This window comes from Hippoglossus hippoglossus, chromosome 19 (assembly GCF_009819705.1).
Source record: "Hippoglossus hippoglossus isolate fHipHip1 chromosome 19, fHipHip1.pri, whole genome shotgun sequence".
Classification (NCBI taxonomy): domain Eukaryota; kingdom Metazoa; phylum Chordata; class Actinopteri; order Pleuronectiformes; family Pleuronectidae; genus Hippoglossus; species Hippoglossus hippoglossus.
In genome coordinates this window covers 7,560,378-7,570,161 of record NC_047169.1, presented here as the reverse complement: position 1 = coordinate 7,570,161, position 9,784 = coordinate 7,560,378, and the positions used below count along the sequence as shown (strand labels likewise).

The window sequence follows — 9,784 nt, the reverse complement described above, 5'->3', positions numbered from 1 at the left end:
TTAAAAACACACTGCAATATTGTAAAAACATAAGTAATGGTATGAGTACAGTCCTGGTAAAATAATATCAGTATGGACATTGTTGATTCTCTGCAATCCATTTGTAACACTACAATACAATTATAATCCTAATAAACAATCTGCTCACTCTGTATACATAAGTTAGTAAGTGAATGTATTGGTTGTGTAATGCTTGTATTGTGTCTGAGGCTATTTTCATTCCTTTTATCCTAGTCCCTCTGTTGTAAATGCTGATTAATGTTTCCTGCTCCAGTCCAATTATTTTGCTGCTCATTCTTTTAGTGGGTTGCGATGAAAATAATAGAAACGCATGTCAAATTACAGCAGTAAACAGCACCACAGACTGTATCCTCTGAAATGACCATAAAGTCGAGCTTTTAAACAGTGTTTTAGTAAAACTGATCAATATTAAACTGTTTAAGTCTCAGGTGAGTGTTGCCAGCTGAGTGTGTATCAATCAAAATGTGTTTCACTGTGTCTGCGATAAAAAAAAGAATAGGATATGCTAGCGTCAGTGAGACACCACAGCAGTGTGGAGTTCTACTGGTGTTATTTTGCCAAATGATGATGATTGATAATTACTTTGCCACTAATTATAAATAACACAAACCACACACAGTTGTTTACAACCCCGGGACAAATCCTTGGTCAAGAGTTATCCAGACCAACACGGCACAACATTTTTTCAATTCCTCCTCCATCCCAACCTCACACCCTAAAAAAACAATATTTGAGGATTGAAAACCAACTGCTGAGCAAAGCAGCTAAGGAATTCCCACAGAATCCCAAGAGGGGCTGCACGGCAGCGACCCATTGCCTAAAAAGGAAGAGTCCAAAATGAAAGAATCGAGGAAGTTACTCTGTTTGAACCCTTTTGTAAACATACAAGGAGCTGATATGCATTCCCTTTACACCAAATGTCTGGACTTTGTGCTCGACTATGACATATTTCCACTACAGGAACCTAAGTTAGTTAACAAATCTACTCTCCTAAATAAATAAGTATGTAGGTAATGTCATTTCATGTCAAAAATATCTAGATTTTATATAATTTTGACGTTATACCTTGATAAAAATCGATGGACACTTGCACCTAAAGTCACCTAAACAGGCTGTGAGGCCGAGTCCATCCTGAATATAGACATCGAAGTTGCTCTGTAATTTCCTCAGCTCTCGTGTTACTGACAAGGCCGTCCCGTGTGTCCATGCTGGAATGTGTGCAGCTCTTCTCAAGATGGGTGGTCTACACCTTCCCCTACTGTCCAACACTCCCCCACTGATCTGCCGCTGCATGAAGGTGAGATAATGTCCTAACAAGGCAGTACAAACACTGTGTGTACTCGGCATCATAAAGCTTGAATTTGTTGCAAAAAAACACAGAAAAAGAAAGAATTTGTTTCTTAGATGTTTTATCAAAGCATTTCCCGACCAAAAGAGTTGTAATTGTTATTCAATATTAATCTGTTGACATAATTCACCAGAGTTTCAGAGTGAGGTTCCACATCCCTGCTGTTAGAGGCTGACTCCTCTTACTTTCTTGAGTTTCCTGTTTTTTTATCTCCACAACTGTGAGCTGTGGGCGCCATCCTCTGTTTGAAATAAGTAAGTGCAGTCAGTAGAATGATAACATGGAAAGGTTAAAAGCAGCACAGTCGATTCAATTATGACATTTCGTTACTGCACTTATTTTTGGCTAAGAGACGTGTTTCTGATCTGCAAGAAGTTGAAATAAAATTACATCTCACAGGACAAATCCCGAGGAAACAGCACCCTGATTTCTCTCATTTGAACTGTTCAACAAACCAATGAAAACCTCAAACTGCTGTCTTCAACCTTATCATATTAACTGTACATAGCTTTGCTCCACAGCTGTGACTCTGTACTCAGACTGACGGCAGAAGAATAAGAGCAAGAGAGCGAATCTGTGGAGCGTGTAGAGGTGATGTGCTTTGTAATGTGTTAAAAGACCACATGAGGGCACAACAGTTTGCAAATAGAGTTTGTGAAGATTGAAGACATATAAGGGGTCAGTTAAAATTTATTTTAAAAATGTGAAGGTTTTTAAAGGATATAAGATTCATTCACTCTGAGAAATCAATGAAAATGTTGAAATGTGCCCTGGATCTGCACCAAAATTTAAAGGGTTCTTTTCTGACCCATACCACATCCTTCAACGACGTTTCCTGGTTAGTTTTGCATCATCTTGCTAATTAACAGACAAACAAACGCAGACGAAACACAACCTCTAAAGAGCAAATGTAGATTATTGTTGATAATACAAGATTAAAGAAGATGAAAGTCCTTCTCGGTCATTTCTCTGATTCAACATGTCGTCATCTGGGGAGAGTCAGCAAGAAAGCACTGCTCGAGGTGTCTGACTCAGTGCCATTGTCATTGTCCTGTGACAGCTGCAGCATCAAAAATGTGGAGGGTACAAACAAAACTACTCCCTGAATATAATACTCTCATGAAAACCTAATATCGCCGGATGAGTAACATTTTCATTCAGACTGTGGTCACGTGTGTGAAGCCGACTTCAGTGGGACTTGGTTTGTTTTGTTGGTTGACTTCTAGGGAGGGGGTTTTTCCTCAGAGGGAAAATATTAAGAGTTACGTGCAGAGCTGACACAAGAACATATATTGTATTAATATAGTTCAATACAATACAATAAAACAATGTAAAACTACCTACTGCCATTGTGTTTAGATGAGGTATCTCTCCCTTGAATATTTATAGGGGGCTTGAGGCCATTACAGGAGATGAACAGATTTTATATTTTATATTTGCATCATTATGACAGTGCACCTTTATTTTTAAATCGTAAAAATAGACATCCTGGTTGGTTTTTTATTGCAGTTTCACAACAGGTTTTTCCAGAAACAATATGCAAACATAAAATTACATGCACCATAATTTATCCTGACCACTGGCGTTTACTTTTTAGTTGTAAAATTTAAATGTGTGCAGGAAATGTGTGTCTGTCAATCTCATCTATGTTGAACTTCATATAAAAGCAATATTACAGAGAAAATAATCATGTAAATTGTCTGTTGCTGCATATAAATTGGCTTTCTGTAGCCAAACAATATTACCCACTAACGGTCTAACAGATTGTTATGAGCAGGACAGGACATCTCTAAAGGTATCAACCTAAAATATGTGCAAAACTAATCTAACCCTAATAATACTCATGTTTTAAAGCCATGGCAATCAAAAACATGAGAGAATCATAATGCACAAGCCAAAGAATGACCATTCAAAAATAATCTCACTTCAAGAATTGTAATCAACAGTTAATACCAATGAAAATATAATTGCTTGGCAGCAGCAGTTAAACTGAAATAATCAACCAGAAGAAGTCAGTGTTGTGAGCAGATCAGCAGCAGCACTTGTTTGGCCAATGAGAGCTCGGTGTTCAGGCTCCAGTTTTCTGCCTTCACTATTCTAGCTCGTATATGGAGAAACAAAAGAATGTACTATTGTGGCAATGTTGTTGCAGGAAATATTTGAATCGCAGCTTTTCAAAGTCGACAGTTTGACGTGTCATGTCAGGCAAAGCACAGATTTAATTAATGATGATTACAGCAGCGGCTCCAGGAGCCTACATTCACACTCACTGTCATTTCTCATGGTGACACTAAAAGCTGCACTGATAATATTTCATAGTAACTATCGGGAAAATTGCTGTGTTAATCATTGTGACTAATTAATATGAAATAAAACACTTCCCGCCCAGCTCCAACTGGTGAACGTATTTGTATAATTTAGCGGCAAAAGAGACAGATATTTCTTCATAGGGTTGGTGGAGACAAAACCTGAGCTAAAACCTAGAGTCAGCATTGGACTTGATTGATGTGTATATGTTTATATGTATGTATTTCTTAACCGTGACCTTTGACCTTTATCGTCTTCAGTTACCTACCCAGGTAATCTTCACACCAAGTTGAAAGTGTGAAGTAAGTGAAAATCTGTCGATGCATTGTTGAGTTATTTTGTTCTCACTCAAATAGACACACAGACAGTAACAAGAACAATAATCTCCTGGCTAGGATGGCATGCTGGATAATTAAAGACCAATGCTGCAGTGAAAAATATTTTTACTTTTGAATTGCCCCTACACAAGTTTGCTTTATTTTGAAAAGGTCACAGTTTGATGGACCAGGGATCTTTGTCTCTATCTTCATCATCTTATTATCATAAAATAAAGATTTGTTCTCCCTCTATTCTATATCTCACACTGCTTTGTCTCCCCTGGCTCCTCACATCTGTGAGTAAAGTAAAGTGCCCTCCTCAGCCCTGACTCAGATGGTTACTGAGTGCATGTTGCTCACTCTCCTCCCCTCGCTTCTTTTCTTTTTTTTTCCTCTCTCTCAAGCTGTCTTACTCTCTCCCTGCTGCTCTCCACTTACTCTCTCTCCTCACCCTCTCAATCTCTCTCTCCTTTTCACCACTTTGGTCCCTTGCTCCGCTCCCTCTCTCTTACTCCTACACCGCTCTGTCACTCACTCACACACTCATTCCGCCTTTCCCTGGGCACCATCTCCACCTCCGGAGACTCTGCGTTTTGCCAGGTGGACGCACTTACCACAGTCACCATTTCTACCCCAGAGAGTTCCACGCTGGCAGCGCAGCCCCTTCCCCGGCTGAGCATCGGGCGGAAGACCCTGGTGGCAGCTGCTGTGGGGGTCATGCTGGTCCTGGTTCTGGTGGTCCTCATCCCTGTGCTGGTCAGCTCCGTTGGCACAGGTGGTGCAGATGACAGCGCGAGCCACTACGAGATGTTGGGTTCTTGCCGCATGGTTTGTGACCCCTTCCCCACGGGCACGACTGGCACCGGTGTGCACGTGGGCACAGACACAGCAACCGCAGGCCTACAGGTGGGAGACGAGGCAGATCTGAGTGATCACAGCATCGGCCCGCCACTGCCTACATACAGCGGCAATGGCCCACAAGGCAGACCAGGACGTCCTGGTAAGACTGGACCCCCAGGACCACCTGGAGAGCCAGGTCCACCAGGACCTAAGGGACCACCGGGAGATGGTGTGGACATAGTACGGACGGGGATTTTAGGCTTAGGGGGCAAAGGGGCAGTCAGCACAACCACATACAACACCTCACCTCGGGTAGCATTCTACGCAGGACTACGAAACCCTCAAGAAGGTTACGATATTCTGCGATTTGATGACGTGGTGACTAATATCGGAGGTAACTATGAGGGCGCGACGGGAAAGTTCACCTGTAAGATCCCTGGCACCTACTTTTTCATCTACAATGTGCTGATGAGGGGAGGAGACGGCACCAGCATGTGGGCTGACCTGATCAGGAACGGTCTGGTGGGTAACACCTTTAACTTTCTTACACTTTTCTCACACTTCTTAATGCTCAACCCTTATTGTTGAATTTAACAAATAGAAAAAAGCATTCTCTCAAAATACAAATGGTACAAAATGATCTTGTTACTGACATAATGTGCTTTGAACCCTGAATCACACACTGGGATGAACCCACATCAAATTGCTCAGGGAACAGTGCAACCCGTGTGCTGGCAGTCTAAATTGAGTAGTCATGCATTCATGTGTGCAGTGAATTTAGGTCTGACTTGGTCTGGTGTTATAGTCAAGTATAATAACAATGCAAAGTGGCACGCTGCCAGATTGTGTATCTGTGCATATTACACATCCAGTGATGTACACGTTGAAGAGAGTGGAAGGAGCCGCGGTGCTATCTCTACTCTGCACACATCAAAACACAGCCCGAGGTAGTGGCTAGTTCAAAGCTGGTGCCCTTTGAAATACAACAAACTTCACGGAGCCATGATGTGCGAGTGTGCATTATCAGACAGCCTGTCGGGCCCGGGCGTCCAATAACAAATCATGATATTTGCTATATTTCGTGGATAATTTAGCAATGTCTTAAAAGCCCCAGGTGATGACACTGATCAAACACCATGGTAATCTTGACATTTTCCTGCAAACATCTCGAGAGGACGGCGAGAGAAGGTGCAGGGGATGGACACAATAACTCAAACACCTGGATGTTATAGTGCAAAACTGCCACAAACACACATCACCATAAGGAAATGAACCTTTCCCTTACATTGTTAAGATTGCACTAACAAATTTAGGAAAATGGGCAACAATTGAGGTCGATTTCGTCAATAACAAACATGGCATTGCATTAACAGACCATAACACCTGCTTAGTTTTATCCTAAATCAAAGAAAATGAGAAACACAGTGTTTAACAGCGTGTGAAAGAACTGCAGTTGGTTATTTTAATCGCAATGACTCACCTGTTGGGGGACTACATTGTTCTTCTGTAAGATGCCTCCCCCAGCTCTTAATCTCTGCCTCTGTCTGCTCCCTTCAGCAGACACTGCCACTGTGAATACTGTGCAACACCAACAGATAAAGTTTGGTTTTGAAAGCAACGATGATCCTATTGTCATGAGCAGCATTGAGCAGTTCAACAAACGGAAATACACACATTGCTTAGAGTTACAACACATTTACCACGTAACCAAACACAATTACATCCCAATGTGGTATAATGTGTTTAATGAGGAACATTTTCAAAAGCACATGCAAACTGACTAAATAAAAGCAGATTGAATTACCTGCATTGTCACAAACAAGTTAAATTTACCCTTCGTTCAAACACAAAGTACTTGAGTGGATACAAGGCCCAACAGTACACTTGATTTCAATCAAGCTGCACCAAACATCACAATTTATAGATATAAAATCCCTAAATATGACAATTCCTTTTAAACAAGATCTATAAATTATTCCCTGGGAAAAATCACACTATCTTGCAATGTTAAAGAAAGTGGAAAAAGATTCCTGGATCCCTTCATCCACATCGGTGCCAAAATGCAATAAGTTCTTTCTTGGCCAGAGAATGTTTTGTGGAAATCTGTTTGGTAGTTTTTGCGTAATCCTGCTGACAAACCAACAAACTAGAATATCTCTAGTATAGTCTAGAGTCCCCTTATGAAACCACATTTAATTCAATAGATCCTGATTTTCATTCTCATGAATACCAGTCACCTAACAATGTCTGATTTTGTGAGCTGCATCTGCACGAAAATTTAATGGGTTCCCCTCTGACTCATAACACAACCTTCGACCAAATGTTGTGGAAATCCATACAGTCATTTTTACGTAATCTTGCCTGAAAACAAACCAGCCAACAAACAAATGGACAGGGGCGGCAACTTGGCATAATAAATAGACAGTCCTGGGATATAAAGCCAAAGCAAAGGAGCGTTCAAACACTTTAGCCACTAGATGCTGCACATACCTGGTTAAAATCACAATATGTCACATTTACAACATATATACATATTACTGCCATTTAATTTGTAGTGACATGCTGTTGCTGTGGTGGAGCTGTGGGTGGATACAAGGAGGGAAGAGACTAAAGGCTGCATTGTCCTCATGTCTCAGAAATCCATCATCATGCTGTCATCTGTGGCTCAGCCGCTCCCCTCAGACCCTACGGCCTCCTCACATCGACTTTTATTCTCCAGCGGCGCTAATTAGAACTCCACGTTGCCATTCTGGATTGAATCCGGAATCTCGTTGAAGCAGGGATTACTACTTGTACGGTCGGTCTGGTGAAGTTGCAGCGGAACACCCAACCTGGCAACCCTGCTCATTACACATTAGCCGAGGCTTAGAGGGGGATATGTCCGTCAGCGGTGAACTGTACATACACGGCAAACTTCCCACGGTTTGGCTTTTTATACAGACATGCAAAAAGAGATTTGGGTGTTATGCTCCACATCTAACACCCTCAGTAATTATCCAGTGTTGACACGATGACACCCATGTGCGGGTAAAACGTGGCATTTCCGTCCGCTCCGCCCCGGGGACATGTGGAAGTGAGGGGTCGGACATAAGGCGAAGAGATAGGATGCACTGCCCTCCTTCCTCAGAGGCAGACTGACTCAAGCCTGACCCTTTCAGTTGAGTCATGAGAGGAAAAACAAGATATTCACCACAGGGGACACACTTAGACAAAGTCAAAGCCTCCAACTCTGTACTAACTTTGCGAAAATCGTCTTTTCTTGAAGGAAGAGTTTATGGTCCACTCATGGTCAAAAGTCTTAAACATTTTGTGCCTTGTTGTCTCTACCGAGGAGGTTCTGCTCTCACCTCGGTCCATTCGTTTGTTTGTAAGCACGATTCCGCAAAAAACTACTGGACAGATTTCTTGGAACCTGGGGGAGGGATGTGATATGGGTGAGAAAAGAACCCATTAAATGTCTGGGGTCGAATCGAAGAATTCCTTTTATCACTTTCTTTGACATTGCGAAATCAGGCATTTTTCTAAATTGTCCTTGATTTCTCAGAGAATAATTCATGGATCTTGATGAAAAAACAATCTGGCACATTTAGGGGACTGATATTTATGCGTGTGTACAATTTGGTGCAGATCCATATCAAAATCTGGATCAGGTGAGGCACAGTTTCCTCAGGAGACTTGATACGTTGATGTGTTTTCAGTTGGTACAGGAATGAATTCTAACAACTCTTCATTGTAAATCTGTTACTTCAGAATTTCATCATTTAAATTTCTTCCCTTCCTCTCTCGTTGCGTGTGTGTGTGTGTGTGTGTTTCATATTCCAGGTCAGGGCCAGCGCCATCGCTCAAGACCAGGACCAGAGTTATGACTATGCCAGCAACAGTGTCATCCTTCATTTGGATGCAGGCGATGAGGTTTTCATAAAACTGGACGGTGGCAAAGCTCACGGTGGCAACAGCAACAAATATAGCACCTTCTCAGGGTTCATCCTTTACGCCGACTGAGGGCCGGACAGGACGTGGGCTCAGAGGTGAAAGGTCACAGCCAGAAGACACTCAGTCCCTGACTTTCACTCGGCTCCCACAGAGAGGTTCATGTTGCCCATAGCCACTGATTCATGATCAGATTCTTTCTTTTCTCGTTTTTAAGGTCAGGACTGACACTAAGGCTGTGTGTCTGTGGCTATCGGTAACTGTCTACCTCCTCATCCATACGTTCTGTTGTACGCAGTTGTGCCTACATGCTGCTGCTCAGAGCGGACGCCAGCAACGTAACGGTGTCAGTCACTGCCATGAGTCATGCTGAGGTGCCATAACAGTTCTGACAGCGCCGATGCTTCACCTCATTTTTGAGCTGTCATTTCACATCCCAGTCTGGAGATCCAACAGTCACGGCGGCGGCGGCGTTTGTAAATGTGCTGTTCAGATTTATGTTGCGATTGCGTTGTGTGTGTGTGATAAGATGTCGTGCTTCAAAGACTGAGGTAGAGGTATTTTTTGTTTGTCGAATATGGAAAACGCCACAATGAGATTACGATTGTGTTGAATGGCAGTGACAGTGTCACGGGATGTGTTGTGTCTCAGTGTGATGATCTGAAAAATAACATCATATAAATCGTGTAAATCTGATATGATATCTTGTCGTCTGAACAAAGTCAAAGTGGTGTCAGTGCACATGCATTTTATTGTGTCTATTTAAACGATATAGCTGTTGATAGATAGTTGTGCTATTATATCATGTCATGTTATCAGTGTGCTGATTTGAGAATTAGATTATTTATTTGATTCATGCATGCAACATGTGTTCAAATGTTCTGTATGTTTTAACAAATGACGAATCGAGCTGCAGTGATTTAAACACTTCAATAACTAATGTGGGTTTAAAGAGCATCTGTTGCTGTTGCTTTTACTCTTAATGGCCATGACTTTTCATTAAAAATGGGCTTTTTGCATT

The 9,784-nt window shown here is 41.9% G+C and overlaps 1 protein-coding gene across 1 annotated transcript; it reads left to right on the top strand.

Annotated features, from left to right (window-relative positions):
* Positions 1 to 4,473: 4,473 nt before the first annotated feature.
* LOC117752638 (C1q-related factor-like) lies at positions 4,474 to 9,784 on the top strand. The gene is made up of 2 exons (XM_034570161.1): positions 4,474 to 5,355; positions 8,656 to 9,784. The coding sequence occupies exons 1-2, from the start codon at positions 4,711 to 4,713 to the stop codon at positions 8,833 to 8,835; spliced, it is 825 nt and encodes a 274-aa protein (XP_034426052.1). The 5' UTR covers positions 4,474 to 4,710; the 3' UTR covers positions 8,836 to 9,784.